The 19,223-nt window shown below is 37.2% G+C and overlaps 1 protein-coding gene across 2 annotated transcripts in view; it reads left to right on the top strand.

The window, feature by feature from the left end:
• THSD7A (thrombospondin type 1 domain containing 7A) overlaps positions 1-19,223 on the top strand; it is a 293,689-nt gene that overhangs the window by 181,242 nt on the left and 93,224 nt on the right. The window contains exons 5-9 of one of the 2 annotated variants that reach the window (XM_075143672.1): positions 5,002-5,250; positions 6,831-7,012; positions 8,829-8,897; positions 13,099-13,254; positions 15,709-15,912. In XM_075143672.1, coding sequence (XP_074999773.1) covers positions 5,002-5,250; positions 6,831-7,012; positions 8,829-8,897; positions 13,099-13,254; positions 15,709-15,912 — 860 coding nt within the window. The remainder of the gene's footprint in view (positions 1-5,001; positions 5,251-6,830; positions 7,013-8,828; positions 8,898-13,098; positions 13,255-15,708; positions 15,913-19,223) is intronic. The other variant, XM_075143673.1, reaches the window with a different exon arrangement.

Below are 19,223 nucleotides of genomic sequence, written 5' to 3' on the forward strand. Positions count from 1 at the left end.
GCATCCCCTGTGATGTTTTGTTTTGCTTGGGATTGCCTTTTCTTTCCACTATGTCATCTACGTGCTTATATACCTTAAGATTCAGCTCTCCACTATATCTATCTATTGTCTGAAATGATACTTTCTCAAACCACAGCCTTACTTCAAATTGTATGATGTCCTCTTCCCTGCCAAAAGACAGACACTTAGGACACTGTCCTTTGAATGTGTTCACTGGATTGAGAGCAAGTTCCTGCAGACTTTACGTGTTATCCCTACACTAGGGGGGATCCAGTCTGCTCTGTTGACTTACAACAGCATTTTAATGCAATTCTTGTACTTTTCTTTGAGCTTCCCAAGCAATTATCTGGACAGAACTGTATGGGTTGATAGTGAGGATTTATTTGTGCAGTCCCTCTGCTTTTTGACTGGCTAACTTTGCATATAGTGTATGCTTAGATGTTACTGAAAGTACATAGAACATGGAGATGTTTGATGCAGAACTTCTAGTGGTTTGGGTAGTATCATGAAATGAATGTTAACTCTCTATTTTTATCTTCTGATCTGTTACCTCCTCATTTGCTTTTTCTTGTGTGAGAAGATTCATCGAACTTTGGGTAACTAAATCAGATGCATAAATCCATCAGAAAGTGCAGAGCAATTTATGTGAAATTAAGATTTGCTTTAAATTATTTGTGGAGATCAAATCTGTAACATTTGGTACCAAACCCAGAATACACTATTTTGTGTCACAAAGACATTCCCAGTTTCGATTAAGAATCAATCTATGCAGTTTCTTGGATCAGATATTTAAAGGAAATGTGCCCAACCTTCTCAGCTAATGTGTTACATATGCTGAACTTTTTAAATGGCACATGTATTTTTCAGAGTTAGCATTTTCATACAATACAGTATTAGTAAGTTTAATTGTGAATGTCTGTCTATATATAGTCATCTGCACTGAAACGTATGAGAAACATCTGTTTCTCTTAGTAAGATAAAGTTTGAAAATCTTTTGCAAATGTTTTAAAGGTGTCAAGAGCAAAAAAAGAAGAAAAAACATCTTTGAAAAATGAGAGCGGACTTTGGAACATCAAATTCATTGTTCCCAAGTTTCCTGAGAAAGGAGGATATGTAGAGATGCCACATGACATTAAGTGTAGAGGAGTTTAGTTGCAGGTAATAGGTATACATGGACTTGGGACAGGGGAAGGTGGCAGTGAGGGAACGGATTTGTAATCTGCTCTGGAAGCTACTCTATTACCTTCGAAGAGATTGAAGCATTTCCATAATCATTTACTTAACTAAAGACTTTTAACTGGGTCTTGTTTAGAGAGATTTGTGATACTGAGAGTTTAAATGTGATGCTTCCCTGTCCCTACTTGATCTAGAATTCAACAGATCTTCTCCTGCTGCCTGCAACATGAAGGAAAACTCTTGATAATGGCCATTTGCAATTAGCTCTCACAGTTTCTCTAACTTGTTCGAAGAAAACCAAGTGTCAAAGGAACAAACAGCAACGAATTTACTTGCCTGACACTTCTTTTGCTAATTGTAACTGTCTCTGCCCTCTCACAAAAATAATATGACAGTATATATAACAGTAAAAAGATTGTTTGCTGGTGACTTACAACAATATCTGTTAGTTATCAATACTTAAGTAATACTGCAAGTGGTGCATGGTTTTATTAAGCAAGCAAGAAAATAAATGGATAACTCACTTTGCCTCTTGTTTGTCTCCCTAGAAATATTTATGTTCTGGTTACAAGAACTTAAGGACTTAATTGTTTTATATTTCATTTAAAATTGATTAATTTTATAAGAAAATATTTGAAGTGAGGCATGCTTTAACTCTATTGCTTTACTTCTATTGAGGAACATAAATAAACAATGGGGTTAGTAACATGGCACAGTTCTGTTTGGGTCCTCTTCATACCCGCATATGGAAATAACTAATAACAAACACGATTAAATGACCATTCTAATTATATAAGCTATATCAACAACAGCTTTTAATAAAAAATAAAATGAACATGAAGTGGAAGGTACTAGCCTGCTGAATCTATGCCACTGACCGAATAACTCTTCAGTTGAGTCCTGTGAACAAATCTAGGTCTAAATTTTTAAAAACATTTTGCATCATGATCCACAGAGGGGCTTCAGCATCATGGCATTCAAGATTACAGGGGTACTGAAAAGTGAGAAACTTCAGAAAGTCTTTTTGCATATATAGCAATTACAGTTTAAGGATCTGTGAAATGAAAATTTTTTATCTAAAGTTACAGTAAAGCCTATGTTGAATTCTTTGTGAATGATCTAGTAGCACTTGGAATCTGAAAAGTGCCTGGGACCTATAGTATTCTTTCAGGAAGTGACTATATCCTTTAAAAATTAATAAATATAATTAGTTTGCAGGACTGGCCTTAATTTTTAAGTGGAGTTGATTGACAACTTTCTGTTAAAGTGTTTTTTTCAGTTATGGTTATGGGAAAACATTTTTTTCCTCAGTACACTGGCTCAATGTTGTCAATTTTTTCCACTTTGTTCAGAAAATCTGTGATAAAAATTCCGTTTGAATTTAACTATAGTGCACATATTAGTTCTTAAAAACCGATAAGTGCATTAGTTTTGAGCTTGATTGCAGCTCAAGGTCTCATTTCTCCTGCATCAATCATCCTAAGGAACTTGAACCCTTTGTGTTGCAGTGGAGGTTTCCCTTATCAGGGAAGGAAACAATCTCTGCATGAAGCTGTGTAGGAATCATAGCCAGGGATACTTTTAGGGTTCCTGACAGTTAAGGGGTACAGGCAGGTTGAAGGTAGCTTCAGTGAAGAAAGACTATTTATTTATTTCTTTAGTGAAACAACTTCTGAGAATGAATATTAATCTTTCTCATGTTACACTTCTCCCAAATAAGTTTTGAAACAGATGCAAAGCCCGTGGAGTATTACACATCATTAATTGATCTCTTCACTCCACACCAAAGCTACTTTATGGTGGCAATTCTGTGCATGTTCCCTGGCAGTATGTGTCTATAATTAAACTCAGCCCCGGTCACAATATGAGTGAAGAGGTTGGTTTTGTCTGCTCTCAAAGGAGTCACATTGGAAAGGAATTTGGGAGGTGATGATATGTCATCTGTTCTCCAGAAGGATTTGCAAATACTGCCCATGTTAGAATCCATAAGGAATAGATCTTTTCTCCAGTCATTAAAATGTGTGTCTTTGTGGGATAAATGAGTCTATATGTTTTGTCAAAGGTACAGAAACTGCTATATTGAATTTGAGAGTACTGTAGTCCTAGGCCAGATGGGGCTACATGAAGGTGAAAAAAGTCCATTATTAAAGAACAGTTTTCTCAAAAGCTTTGTCTTTCACCCCAAACAGGGTGTAGTTTCTGTCCTTAAGCAGAATAAATGTTGTCTATCACGTGTTAGGGTTTCCCCACCACCACCATCTTTCACACAATAAGAACATAAGAAATCTACTGAATAATCCCCTATGGTCTGTCAAGCCCAACAGTGTCTCCAGCCTATTGCCTCCAGCTGTGGTAAAGGGAGATGCTATTTAAAGACCAAGCATATGAGGCCTGTCTGCCTTTTCCAGTCCATTCCCTTTGTATTTCTCCAGTATCCAAAGTCAATGTATTAGGGATGGTGGCTAGTATATCACTGCCTAGTCATTTTAGTATCTATGTATAGACCTATTGCCCACAAATTCATCCAACCTCTTTCTGAATCTGCTGACTCTGTCTGTCTCCACAACCAGGATCTTCTGTTAGCAAGATGTAGAATTGCTCTGCCTCTTGTGTATAGAAGTACTTTCATTTATCGTGTTTTTAAATCTCCTGTTAGACTCATCAAGTATACCTAGTTCTAGTATTACAAAATTTTGTTAATAGCAGTTCAACACGATGTTGGATAAATGGATAGGGCAAAATTTTGTATAGCAACAAAATTGTTGTAAATATTCATTATTCTGTATAATTTTGTATTCTATTGAAAGGAAAAAAAATGAGCCTTTGTTGTGTTGTTTATAGGACTGGTACTGAACAGACCGTTTCATTGTGCCATCTGCAGTGCCAATAAATCTTTTTCCTGCCTGTTTAACTACTTCAGAAGCCAGAATTTTATTCCAAAACAGACATGATAAATATATTTATGTTGTAATTATAATTAAGGAGTTAAAGTTATGATCACTTTAATTGTAGTTTAGCTTTTCTATTGCTCATTTTCCTATTGTGAATCAAGCTTTAAAGTAGAAATGTTAGTTTCTAGTTAGAATATAACATTTAAAAATGCAGAGGCATTTAGAGGGAAAAAATCTTGCTGACAACCTATGTAATATGTGAATGAAGCAATCAGATGGAGAATGGAAATTAAATGATGGCCTTCACGAGGAACAGGAAATTAAGGCTACAGATTCACTGTAGCAGGGAAGGCTCTATTTTAAGGGAGAGATTGTTCCCCTTTTAGACCACAAGGCATCACTGAGGCAATATACCAGCTGTTAACAAAGCAAATTATTAGTGACCAAGAATTCAATATATTTGACATTGCGTTTCTAAACAATTTGTAGTCTGGAAATGAGGAGAAGATGACACTGAGCACTTGGTTCTCTTCAAAAACATTGTATAGCCATCTCTGTTATTGATCCTTCGCTTCCTTTTTGTTCCAAGAAAAATAATTGAGTATACCTAAAAATAAAAGATAAGCCGTGAAAAATTAATTTATTTCCTCTTTTGTACTTCTATATATGTGTGATGATTTATACTTTAATTTTGATCACAGATATGACAATACTGGTCATTTCTAACTATAGCAAATCTTATGTTTCTAGTCTGAGTCACTTTAACCAAAAGCCCTTTTGTCTGACTTTTTGGGATCAAATATGTGTGGACTGGAACTTAACAGCTTTACAAATATTTACTGACTTTGCGTGTTGCAGTGGACATCACTTTTCTGTAGGAGTTCATGACTGTCTATGAATATGTATGCTGAAAATTGCAATGCTCTTATTACAGCTTCTGCAAACAAGACAAGTTGCCCATTACGTTCCAGTCCTGTGTGATCACAAAGGAATGCCAGGTGTCCGAGTGGTCAGAATGGACCCCCTGTTCCAAAACCTGCTTTGACATGACAACCCCTAAAGGGAATCGTACAAGATCACGGACCATTAAACAGCTCCCTGTCGGCAGTGAAAGTGAATGCCCGCAAGTAGAAGAAACAGAGCAGTGTGTTTCTCAAGGAGATGGTGTGGCACCGTGCATTACGTAAGTTGGTTCATTTCAGTTCTCCCTATACTAAAATGAAAAATTTCAATTTAGCGTACAGGACTGGTGACAGAATGTCAACCAAATCATTATTAAAGAAATGATAGGTTTGTTTTTTTTTTTTTATCCTTTGCTTATTCAGTGCTCTTCTTAAAAGCCTGAAGTCTGCAAATAGTTGCTATTATAGTGAAATCACTTCCTCCTCTAAATACAGGAAAAATAACAAATACATATTTTTTCATTAGTGTTAACTTTTAAAAGAGAACATTTGTGCACATGCAGGCTCAGTCAAGACCATAATAAATTAATTGTATTAATTTGTCAGTGATCTTTTCCCTACATAATATTTCTACAAGAATCATTGTTTTCTGAAGTACTTGTCTGTTTGCAGACAAAATGCTGAACATAGGAAAGAGGTTATAAATGTCTGTTTAGCAACCAGACTTTTTTAGTGAGACTCGTATTCAGCACAACAAAGGCAAGACTAGGACCCAAATGGAAAACGAGAGAGGCTAACAGTGACAATAAATAAATTAACCCTGTTTAAAGTTTAGGAGAAATGACAGCAAGCACTTTACGATTCAAGAGATTGCTGTAATCCTTATCAACTAATCGAGATTAATATTAAAGTCCCAACTGTGCGTTTTCTTTATCAGACTGACAAGAGGGTCTGGGGAAATGTCATTTGATGTTAAGTATCTTTGACTGTAGCACATATTTTTCATTTAAGAGTTGAAATGTCATCTTTCCCCATCTCCAGCCACGTTAGAAAGCTGTTTGCTTGATTTAGCCTTGGAGTACTTGTTGGGTAGAGAATTCTGTGGCATTTCTTGCGATTCATAATCCTGATTAGGGTTTTAACTGGGAATCACAGATCTTCTTTCCTGTGCATTCACTGATTAGAAAGCTCACAGCTTCTCATCATTCATCAGTACCCAGCAGGGATGCTTCAGTACTGCAGAGCCATCTTCCTCTTGACAGTGAAAAAGGAACTTACTGAAAGGTTTTTCTGAAGTAATAATAAAAAAATACAATTATAGTTTGACCTTGATATTCAGGAGAAACTTCTGCTCTCTTATCAAAGATGAACAAGAGGTTTTTGGGTTCGTTCTTGGGGGGTTGGGTTGTTGTGGTTTTTTCCTTCTCCTTTTCTGGCTCTTATGTTTCTCAGCGGGCATATTTCTTTGATATTTTGGCTTTGGTTCATATAAATTGTCTAGCTCTAAACAAATGCCGAGAGTCACAATCTTGAAAGTTAGCTTATCTGAACATAGACTATATGTCTCTGTATATCAAGTTTTTCTTCCCTCCAATAAAATATTTATATGTGCAGTATGTTTCAGAAATTGAACAGAAAAGATCTTCCTAAAAAGTAATGATTTCAAAAGTGAAATAATAGAGGAAAAGTTTCCACCCGCATAAAATATCAGACTTAACGCATCTCTGTTTACAAGAAATTGTGGGGCTCAGGCCTTTTAGAAAACGAATACAGCTATTAAAGTGTTTCAGCTTGTATAACTTAGTGCTGTGTAAAATGCCTTTATGATTTCTAAAGACCCAATTAACCAAATTTGATCCAGGTATGGTTGGCGGACCACAGAGTGGACAGAATGCCGTGTCGATCCTCTCCTTAGCCAACAGGACAAGAGGCGAGGAAATCAGACGGCATTGTGCGGAGGTGGCATTCAAACCCGGGAAATGTACTGCGTGCAAGCTAATGAAAATCTCCTCTCCTATTTAAATACCCTCAAGGAAAAAGAAGGTAAATTTGATTCACTTGCAATTGAATTAGTGTGAAATCAGAGCACTTCAGCATTCCAGACCTCCTTGACAGCCATTGTCTTCTGTCATGAAGCCTTCTTACCTTGCAGGTTATTGTTATTTTCTAGTTCAGATGAAAATACTTAATTGCAGTAGCAGAGATTTCATTCTCTATGCTGCAAATACTGGTTCCTAGCTACAAATTACTATTTCTTAATATCTACTGAAAAATATTGTCTTATGTGAAGGATAAGAAAGAGCATGAGAAGGCGGGTCAGAAATCCTAGATTCGGTTCCTTCCTCTACTGTAAATTTCCTGTGTGTCCTTCAGCTGGGTGATGAACCTGTGGGGTTTGATGTACAGATGGCATATGTCAATTCTGGCATGTAAGCTCAGTATAGAATTATGTAAAAATATGACTATATTTCATTCTCAAGGAATCGATTTTTTTTTTTAATTTTTTTTTTTTTTTTATTTGGTCAAGTTCTTAAGTCGCTTTCAGGACTTCAAGCCAATATAATTTCATGGGTTTGTTTCCTTAACTGAAAGAGAGAAGAGATTATATCCTGACACAGTTACAGCTTGTTCAGCTTCTTAGGAAAAGAGAGAATAGCTTAGAAGACAAAATCTTTAATTCGTTTGGTAATATATGTACTAAGAACAACACTTGAGTATTTTATGTTACGTCTACTTCTGCATACTAATGCAGCACTATAGATTTAGAAATTAGTGAATTAAGCTAAACATATTTAGCTTGTTAATTAAATTTTATCCTCTTCTGTAGCTGTTTCATCCAAACACACATTATTATTTAAAAGAAAAAAAATACAGCCACATACTTCAGGAAAAGCAACATCATTATACAAGCCACGTGTAATACAACATTTAGACCAGAGCTGACCAAACTGTAGGCTAGTGAGGTTTCTGCTGTGGGTTAAAGGTGCTCTCAAACTTGCCGTAGAGGTAGAGTTTGTGGGGAATATTAATGCCGACATCCATTTCAGTGTGTCTGCTTGGATCAGTGGGATGTGACTTGTGTGCTCCGTGGGCCCCACATCTCTATTTATTAAAGAAGAAGCTTTCAAGCCCCTTCGTTTAATGCAAATCAGGTTCCGCCCAAGGGCTTTTAGTAAATCGCCTCTACCGAACAAAGTTTAGATGCCCCTGCCTTAGAGTAAAGGAGTAAAACCTCCCAGCTAAGGAGAGGTAACAATAAAATCAGTGGCAGCTTACGGTTCAGAATGATGATTAGGGTTTTGGTAGGCTGTGAAGTGTCGCCGGCTTAGGCGGGTGTGAAATCTGCCCTTATCAGACTGTGACAGGAATACGCGGAGCCCATCAGGAGGTAATCTCTGCAGGCCCCGGAAAGCTGATTAAAATGTAACTAGTCTTTGGATGCATAAACATGAGAACAGTTTTTCAAGAGCTCAGACTAGGGGTGAAGTGGGTCTTAGTTTAAAAAGGAGCTCTGGGGTGTTTTCATGCTAGGGGACAGATTTTCAGAGGAGCTGCTTCTCCACTCATCCTTCCTCTCTCCCCTCCCGTCTTGGGTTGGGGGTGGGCAAGTGCTGCTGCTGCTCTCCCAGCCCTCCTGGGGACAATAAAATCAGTGCCTCTACAAACAACGACATCTGAAAACTATGAGTAATTTGAGGATGGGAGAAAGCTGGGGGAGACACCTCCCAGTTTTAGCTGTATGGAAATGCCTTCATTTCAGTCTAGTTTGCTGTTGGTGGTAGTGAATGCTGTCTCGGTAAGGCTGCTTTGAAGACCTCCGTTCTCATATACTCACGGTGGCGTTTCCCTGTTATTTCAGAAAGTCAGTCGCAGAGCAAGTCGAAGGCTAGTGCTGCACCTCTGCTATCGATCACTTTTGAAATAACAGGTAGGTAAATTAAGGCCTCTGACCTGGCCTTTCAATCAAAAGCATGCAAAGGAGGCAACGTCCCTTTCAGGGGAACTACGTTGGCTGTATGTGTATAATTAACACGTTTATATAGCTCTGAAATAGTTTAACGGATTTGTGCATTCTCAGGAAATTTCAGATCAGTTTGAAAGTGAGAGGCCTGAACTCAAACTGATGACGTTCACGAGACAGCTAGGATGCTGGGACCGTTCCCTGCTCCACTCCTGAACCGTTTGAGCAGGTGACTTATTCTCCTCTCGATTCTGAGCGCTTCGTTGCGTTCATCACAGCTGCTATTTCCAGTCCCTTTTGTAGATTTAAAACTCCAAGTTAGGGCTCTAGTAAAAATTTGAACTTTTAATACTTAGCTACATCAGAATCCCTCATGGCATTGAGGTCTATATTATCTTCTATCAGAATTCATAAATTTAGACTTGAGGAAGAAGGGGGAGTCTTGGGTGGAGTAATTAGGCAGCTGACAATCAAGATTCCCGGAGGCCACTGTAATTCTGCCATTTACTTGCCACCGACTTGAACTGTTTCGTCTCTGTTCACCTATTTAACTGGTTTAGTCATGAAGTTTCTCTCACGGTAAGCCTATGAGAGAAGGCTTACCGTGATGGTACCTTTAAAGCCCTCGATGTAGAATGAGAATGGGAGGAAAGTTCTTTTATGGGAATAAATTTATTCTACATCTGCAAACATGCATTTGTTGCTGTTAAACACGGAGGAACTGCTTACTTGCATGGAGATATGCAGTTGCTTAGAGGATCAGGTCCTGATGTCTTTTGATGACAGCATTCAGCATTGTAGAAAATGGGGGAAGAATATGTATTCTTTCATTGTTGGTCATAATGTGTTTTGGGCTTGGGTTTTTCTTGCTTTTTGAGTGAGAGCACTGTTGTTTTTCACAGCAACAAATGACCAGAAGGAGGAATATAAAGTTGTGTCTGCTTATGCTGATGCAGCCGCATATAAATTCACTCTCTTTGCCAGCCTGGTTTTTACTGGGCAGTACTCTGTTGAGGGTTCCTGGAGAAGAATGGTGAGGTTGAGACCTCAATAAATGTAGCAAATGGTTAAGAACAGAATTGTGTTTTTTCTTTTCAGTTCTTTTTAAAATGTAGTCATTCGGGGAGGTGTTCTACCGGGGTATAAAAGGTATTCAGCTAAAATTTCCTAATATAGTAGATGATTTGAGGACAGGGTGATTGAATATCATTTTAGCTTTTACGTCACTACCCCAAACCTGAAATTCATTCAAAACTGAGTCTAATTTTTTAGTTAAACTGAAGGAGAAAGAGAGATTATCAAAATGCATTCACTTTTCCTTCCATTTTTGGCCCAAAATTTGGTCAAATTCCACACAGAGCTTGTAGCATTACACACAGTCTAATCAGCATTCAGCATCACTGCCAAGGAATAAAGAACAATCTTTATTGCTGTTACAAAAGAGTATGAAAGGACAGGAATAAGACAAGGTTTTAAACTGTAAATTTCTGCATCCAGCATGATCTTTTCTCAAAGCATCTTTGCTAAACAATAAGCAGCAAAAGCTGAGCTCATTTATACTTTTTTGACGCTGAAAGAAATCCATTTAAATTAATGGGAGCAAGATGTTCATAAGATACCCAGGCAAGGCTAAGTTTTCTTATTTTGCTGTCATCTCAAAGAGAGAATTCTGAATGATCCTGGGTGAAATACACCCTGAGTGTTCAATGATGAAAACATTTTTTAATGATCTGGTATATAACTTGTCTGTCCTACTGTTGAATTCTTTTGTTTTAAAAGCAATATATAACATATCTGCTAACAGACATTTGTATATCACTTATGTTCTAAGAACAGCATTTCAAAAATATTTTGGCATATTGAGAGATTTATTGATACCACTTACCCCAAAGCACTTCTTTCTTTCCCTTCTTTCTAATGAGTGATGGAAAATGCAGATATTTTCAGTAGGTGTTTTCATTATAAGTTTATTTAACAATGTTTGCTGACAAGACCTAGAATTCTTACTGGACAGATACCTCAAAAAACGTTGGAATAGCGTTCATATTACTTAAGTCAGCCTCTTTAAAGCCAAACAAAGTCCCAATTCCTCATATTTTAGAATTTCAGGACCATCACAAATTTAGCTTGAAGCCAAAAGGATTGTGACAGTAGCACAGTAGTACCTTCTATTGGCAGACTCTTAAAAAAAACCTGGTTGAGATAGGGAACATCTGTAATATGAAAATCTGCTATTTAAAGCTTCCTGATGAAAGGTCTTTGTTATTTTTCTGAGTAACATCCCATGAACTAGTGTGATGGTAAGTGCTTTATCCTGATGCAGGCTGGAGATGAAGCACAGCATTCCTCGGAACACTTTGTTCCCTGGAGCAAGGCTGCGTGTCAGGGGTGTAATTGACCCTTAATTTCAACTGTCTCACTTGGGCAATTCCCTGATTAAATCAAGGTTAAAAAGTACCGTTAGCAATTACTTTCTGTTTCTCTTTTTTTATTAGAAACTATTCAACACAAATTCAATTACAGGCAAATTATGTTTATTTATATCCATGTTCTACACAAGATATGCATATTATGTTGATTATCATGCACATTAGGTGCGCCTGTCAAACTTCTTGTAAGATGCAATGTTCTGTCATAAAATTTAATTCCAACATAACATTATGCAAATGTTGGAATATTTGTTCTTGTATTATTTTGTGTTAAGAGATTGGTGAGCTGGAGGCAGTAATGTTGAATGACTATCTGCCATCTTCATGCCTTCATTTTGTGGAGCAACACAGTGTAAAACTTTTTGCCAAAGGAGGCAACAAGGAAAACCTGAAAGATTTTTCATTCCCTTTTCCCCTTAAAAAGTGAGAATTAAATTCTTATTCTGTAACTGGAAAGATCATCTACTTAGAAAGTCTGAATGGAAAGACACACACATATCTAAAAATGAGACCATACTTTAACAACCTGATGTTTACTTTAACATTATATCTGTGATTATTGATCTCATCTTTCAGAAGGATATTTTGTCATATTCTGAACTTATTTCAGAATATGTTTCATCAGAGAGCTCTTTCCATCAAAAGAGATTATTTGTAGTGGTGGCAGAAAATTAATGCGGTAACTCCTGTGGAAAAATGCTGAGGGAGTAGGATGAAAGTGTTTTAAGTTAAGAAATTGCATATTTCTTCAATCAACCAAAGTGAATGAATATGGCAGACTTCACTTAGCCTTCTAGCAGGTATTCTCTGCTTAATTCTCTGCTTAATATTTTGTCAAGTCCTATATTATGAAAGAGCATTAAAATCTTGTTTGTAATGAAATGGTACATTTTGTTTCAGAGTTCTGTGCCTTGCTCTGGCACCTTATAGGGTTGTCCTATCATTTGTGTAACCTGGGAATTCAAAAGAGTAACGTATGGAAGAAGCAGGGTGATTTTGGCCTGTTCCAGGGCTTATTGATCCTTAAAGAACAGAAGAATCTGCCTTCACATGTGTCTTTACAGATTAATAATACTTTAATGAAAAAATCAATTGTCTTGTGCAGAGTTTTAATTCTTTTAAATATATTATGTATATCTATATTATATGCAAACCATATATGTGTCTAAAACAAAGCCTTTCTTGAACTAAAGCTGCTACTGCACAGATCTTATTGCTGAATGTGCACTTGAAGGTCTTTAGAGTAAAAGAAAAAACTAAATTTTGCCATCATTTTAACTGTGTTTCAGGTTATAGCTTAAAAATAATTTTCTAAATATTAATTAACCAGGCTTTTGAAGTTATAGTATCATATAGGAGCAAAGGGGTTTATACAGCTTTTTGTTCTGTTTCTTAAGTGAAGACATACTCAATAAGACAACAGGGCATCGATTTACACAGAGCACATTGTGAACAACTGCTTTAATAACATAATCTATCCATTAAATGAAAGGACTAGGTTCGAGAGGGTGCTGCAATATCTACAGTCTTCCTGACTCCACGTAATCGGATTTGGCTCTGTTCATGCAGAGAGTAAACTGACTTCTGTTTCATTTTTTCAAGACAGGCATTTTTCCATCACTTCATCAGATTAAAATGATGAGATAGCAGCCTTTCTGAATGAAGGATGGTTCTGTCCACTTAGAGCTGAGGATCATGACCAGTGACACGTGAGAAATGTGTTGGCTTTGTTTTGACAGCCTCGAGGCCGGTGGACCGCAGGCTGTGTACGGGACCTCTTCCCAGCACCTCCCAGCTGTGCCATATCCCCTGTCCTACAGAGTGTGAGACCTCGGCGTGGTCAGCCTGGGGACCATGCACCTATGAAAGCTGTGATGACCCTCAGGCCAAGAAGGGTATGTAAAAATTCAGCTAAGCCTTTTAATGGTGATTATTTCATATTCCTAAGTCACTAGGCACCTCTGGCTATGCAAGCATACTAAATTTTTTACCAAGAAGGGTATATCCAGTGCCTCTGAGCATCAAAAAAAGGTCATTGAACTAGGACTATATTTAGCATTACTGCTCCACCAAAGCTGGCAAAAATGTAGGCTGTTTACTAGGCTCTCAAGGTCAATTTGAGTTATTACAGATCAATTCCAGTTTCAAGCCTTCCTCTCAAACTGAAAGGGATACAGTTTGTATATGTGTTCAAATCACAATTCTGGCACTGTCTCGAAAGGAGGACAGAAGCAGCCTTCGAGGTGCATAGTGTTCAAGTCACTCAAAGATTTACAGTTCAGTAATAGCTTAAGAATTCACCAGTAAACCGTAAAGCATGCTCTGGCAAAGAGCTGGGACCATTCACTGTTGATAAGTGACACTGTTTTTCTGATGACATGTGCTGGTTTCAATTTTCACATGTTGTACAGTTCATTCCTATGCAGAACAGACTGTAGTAACCTGACACCAAAATAGGAAAGCAAGAACACTGTGACAAGGACCTCATGTAAGAAGTTTGCAGGTCTCTGGCTGTAAATGAGAACAACTGGCCTAGTCATTGCTGCGATGTGATTATTTGACAAAAGTTGAGAATACAGACTTGGTTCCTTGATTGAAAACACATAAGAAAGGGCAGCCACATACGTCCACTTGAAGGAGCAACTGTAATTACCACCTTAGCTTAGTTTCTTCTTCCTGGTATACTGCTAACTACGCTTCAGTCTGGGCAGCAATAATGTAAGTTTTACAATGCTGTCTCACCTTGATCAATTCAAGAAGGAAAAACCAATGCAGTGTGTAAGCCTATTGGATTAAGTCTCTCTGAATACAGCTGTCAGGTAGCCTGTTATTTCTGTTGCTGTTCCATCAATGAGAGATTTGCTACATTTTCGGTGGTAATGTTTAGGTTTGTGAGACTGATTTGGACACCTGCCTAATGGAAATGTATTAGGATGTACTTTGTGCAAGTCTTTATTCCTGCACACATGAGCAGGGATCTTTTCTTTGGGAACTTTCCCAATGTTTTCCTCTCATCTGGAAATTCTTTTTTTTTTTTTTCATAATTGCATTGACAGTTCTTCTGAGAGAATGATGTAAAAGTTGTACAAGCACTCCCAGTTTTAGCAGCAAGTCTCTACATATTTCAGGAATGGGCCTTTACTGTGGATCATTTGCCTCCTTTGTTGCAGTAGACACTGGAGTTCTTTTTTTGAAATTATATCAGCCTTTTGTGGCAGGCTTAGTAAATCATTTGGCCATAATTTGGCTGACCTCTTCAATTTAGAAAAAAACAATTAAAGATACATGGAAATGTATTTTTAAAGTAATATTTATTAAAATTGAATTGAGGCACATCTTCAAACAAAGAATCAATTCTTGCACATATGTATTTGAAAACTCTCTCCTGTTTAGTTTGTGTCCTGGTTGAAATTAAAGAGTTATATGTAGTATTTTATAAAAAATATCTGTGTATTACTAACCTGCCTGAATACTCAGATAAAACAAAAGAGACTCTGAAGAGATGTGAAAAGAAACAAACCTTTGCTAAAGTTAAAATATTCTGATCAGATATATCAGAAACTATAGAAAATTATTACATGAGAAACTATTTCCTGAATCCATTCAGTTTGGTTAGGTTGTTCTGACTACAGATTTAGTCTGGCTTTTTCAACATGTCATCCTGAAAGTGAAAGAGAGGGTTGCTCTTAGAGACTGACATTGACCTGGCAGATGACACACTGTATAAAGGCCCATCAGTTTCTCCGATCTAAAATGAGCTTAGGTAGTCTTAAGGAAATCTGTAAATGCTTGCAAGGGAATATTCTGATGTTAATTACTGAAAATTTGTTCATAGCGCTTCTTGGGGTTATTTCCATGCCTTGCCTTTTCTGGCAACGTAGTCTTTTTTTCCTTATATTTTTTGGGGGGAGAGTAGTGATTATAAGCTGATTTCACTTGATAATCCATCCCTGTTGGAAGATATCTGAGAAGAAACCAAACAACATCTTTGAGAAATGGCAATCCAGCAATCTAGTCAAGCTTTGTTAGATGAGATGGATCTGGCAAGAGTGATGCACAGGAAATGTCTCCTTCCTGGAGTTTGTATTACTAGGATAAACGGGGATTTAAGGCAAAGCTTACTGAATAAGCTAAAAAATTTTGATGATCTTGTTAAGTTTTACCTCTCTTCCTTCTTTAATGAGTTCTCTACCCAATTATCTAAAATGCAGTGTTGCACTGAGTGTCTGGTACCTTTTACACAGAAGAGAAACATAACTGTTCACTCAGGTGCAGATAGATAAAAATCTCTTCACTTTGCATTTTAGAATTGAATTATTCTGCCCTTTGTATTTTCATGGATATTTCAGGCTTTAAGCTAAGGAAACGGCGCATCACCAATGAGCCTACAGGAGGAACGGGAAACTGCCCTCACCTGCTGGAAGCCATCCCCTGTGAAGAGCCCTCCTGCTACGACTGGAAAATCGTGGGGCTGGAGGAGTGCATTCCCGACAATGAGAAGACATGTGGCCCTGGTACGCAGGTTCCTGTCGTCGTCTGCCTCAACAGCGATGGTAAGACGCTTTTTCCCACAGTCCACACCGACCAGAGTGAAGATGCTAAAATGTAGTCCAAAAGGGTAGCAGTTTTTGTTGTTCTCAGCTTTCTCAGTCCTTAAGACCACGCTGCCTGGAATAGAGAGAAGTCCTTTAGTATTGGTTAGGAAGGATAGGCCCTCTAGTTGCTCTAGAATCAAGCTCCTTCTCCTACACAGCATAGGTTTTCAAAGGTTCACGAAGAGACTTTGAGAAAAGTAAATAGAAAACAGCTATTTTTCAATAGGTCAGACTCATGCCTGCAATGACTTGACTGAATTCCCTAATGTAATCCCACTAACAAAGCTGATCCTCTGAGTGCAGAACCAAATAAAGTGTGAGTAAAGTAAGATACATTGCAGTAAGTATAGCTGGAAGAAAAATAATAATGTGTATTATGGAGTTGGTTTGACAGTCCAAGTTGTCTTGCTTCTTCAAAAGGTCAAAAAAAATACCACTATTATTCAATTATCCTCTGTGAGAGAAAACGGATTTTGAATGACATAGTCATAAAAGCCAATTTTGAAAGCTGCTTACAAAATACTTTAATCTACGGAAGATTCATGAATTACTGTTGCGAGAATATTCCTTATTCATTAGTAATATTATAGTCTAGAGCAGCGTATAAATTAAAATAATTGTACTGACTACAGTGTAGTTATGGTAAGAGACTTCTAACTCCCTACAGAGGATTAAGTAAGAGGACACCTGTAATGATTGTTTAACAGCTGCACAAAATATTTTGTAATTAACTTGGTCAGAAGTAATAAGAACTGTTTATAGAGAGATTTAAATCTTGAGCTTTCATGCTGAAGAATTTGGGTCATAATTGAGTTTTGGGGCTTAAATTGAAAACCTTAGAGTGTAAGCTTTATTTTTCTGCATACACCGAAGAGAACTGGTAACCATTTTTACAGCTCAGAAAGAGATTAACCTAGAGTTACAATATTGAATCTACTACGTTTTATGTCACTATCTCAAAAAATTTCCCTTCACAGTGTAATAATTTCTTGGCAACAATACTGAAGCTTGAAATTTTGTTTGTATACATTTTCAGATAAAAAATGGCTTTTTCTTCATAAATGAAAGTGTTTCCTAAATAATTCTGAATTTTTCTCTCTTTTTTTTTTTAATAGCAAAAAAAAAATCTATAAAACAAAAAGAAAGTGTATTTTTTTGCTTTACTAGATTTTGGCTAGTTTGGCTAAAGTTTGGCCTTTGGTTTTGAGGAGTGGTATTTGCTCATATGTCTAACTTCTGATTAGCCTAATTTCTTACTAAATTGTAATATAGACATTTATATTGACTATAATCTATTGTAACCATAATACATTTGGAGCATGCAATCGAGCTACTAAACTTTGAGATATCTTTTATGTATATGGTATTTTCTATTGTTCTGTTTCAAACTCACAGGATTTGCTCTTTGCACTGCATGGGCTTCGGTTTTGGCCAAATTTGACTCAGAAGACTTTTTTACTCCCAGTATCAATCTTTGTCTTTCTGTCTTTCTGAATTATATGGCGTTATATATTGCTGTAATTGTATGGCATTATACACTGCCTATATCAGCAATCTGTCCCACAAGGAGTGAGAAGTCGGGCTTTGGCCATGTGCCTGTCAGTCTTTAAGATTAACGAGTTGTGGGCACAGCTTCAAAGAAAGGAGAAAACAAATTGCAATTACGGTTTGTTTTGCAAAGATCCAATCACCCACAAAGATAGGTGTTCAATATCTTTTGACAGAGTGCAAAAGCAATGGAGAGTAATGTAGTGCATTGCTTCAGCTCTTCCTTGAAATCCCTTCCTTCTCTTAGTAAATGATCTTCTGTGACCTTCACCAGTAATACCGAGGGGCTTTTGCTTAGGTCTCTCCTGAGAAAGATTAGCATAAAGCAAACAAAGTACGAAGTAAGGACCCACCAACCTTGGTAGTCTCTCCCTCCAAGCTAACTCTGCTCAAGCATCTCCTTACTTTGCGTCCCACAGCACCAACCCACTGAAAATCCTTAGGCAACTCTTAAATGCTCCTCTAAATACACACCACCACCTCTTCCCAGGTAGCTCCCATCTAGTACTCTGGCCTCCTACCCTGGCACAGGATACCCCTGGTATCCTTCTGCACCAGACACTTGTTGCAGGAATCCAGATTCTGCTCTGCAAAATCTAGGAGAGCAGCACCTTGCAATCAGGCAGGTTTGCATCAAGCCCCACAGCTGCAAGATAGTTTGCAGTAAAGTTTGGAGAATACTACTCTTCCATTGTGTAAACATCATGGTTTAAATTAATCATCACATGAAATTTGTGATATTCAGTGTTCTTTGAGAAGTTCTTCTTGGAGAAGACTACGTTGACTGTCAGTTAAAGACTGCAGTTCAATTAACAGGGTACCTAATTTGTATAATAATCATATGTTGCTATAATTTTGATCTAAATGGCACACAGGGAATTTCGTTTTACAGGTAAAAACGTTTCTCTTCACAGTAGAGAAACAGTGTGTGGAAAGCATTATCACTTAAGTTTGCTATGTTACTTAAACTGAACTAATCTTTGCTTAGCAATACTCTTTTCAGTCTCTTCAAGAGCTTTTATTTCTTTTTTCATTCATATGAATTAATTAGCCTGAAATCAGTTCCTGGATAGGAGAGGTTGGATCAAAGAGACTTAAGTGTATTAAAACAAAAGTGTGTTTCCCCCTTGGCTTCTGTTTTATAAAATGAAAGAGGCTGGCATTGTAATTTCCAGAAGCAGCATTGTAGTGTAAATGTACTGCTTTAACGTAAGATAAACCCAACACTGATGAGTATCTTCTCTTTCTGTGGACTGTTGCATTGTTCTATATGTTTAAAGCAAAATTAGTTGGGATAACATATCTTGACCTGGGTGTTTTACTTCACAATTAGAATCAAGTAGCAGTGTTTGTGAGATTGTTTTATATAATTGGAATGAGCTTCTCTCTTCAATTTGGTGTAAAGATAAGAGTCATTACAGCCTTTGAGACAATAGCAAACAATAGATTATCCTCCCGTGTTGTTGCTGGAGGCCTATGATTGTCATTCTCTTTCCACAGCGGATTGCAGTAATCAGAATTTTCATTCAGGCTGAAAAAAATATGACAGTCAGTACGCCAGGTTGTCATCGCAGAGGCTATAATGAACTTTGATGTATTTTGTTATATAAATGGAACTTCAGCCTTTTACTGTAGAAAGAACCTTTTCAAAATAAATATTCTTAGTCAGTCTTTCAGGAAATTTTACAAAGGAGCTCCTTTAGGTGAAAAAAACTCCTTTC

The sequence above is a fragment of the Calonectris borealis genome, chromosome 2, assembly GCF_964195595.1.
Source record: "Calonectris borealis chromosome 2, bCalBor7.hap1.2, whole genome shotgun sequence".
Taxonomy (NCBI): Eukaryota; Metazoa; Chordata; class Aves; order Procellariiformes; family Procellariidae; genus Calonectris; species Calonectris borealis.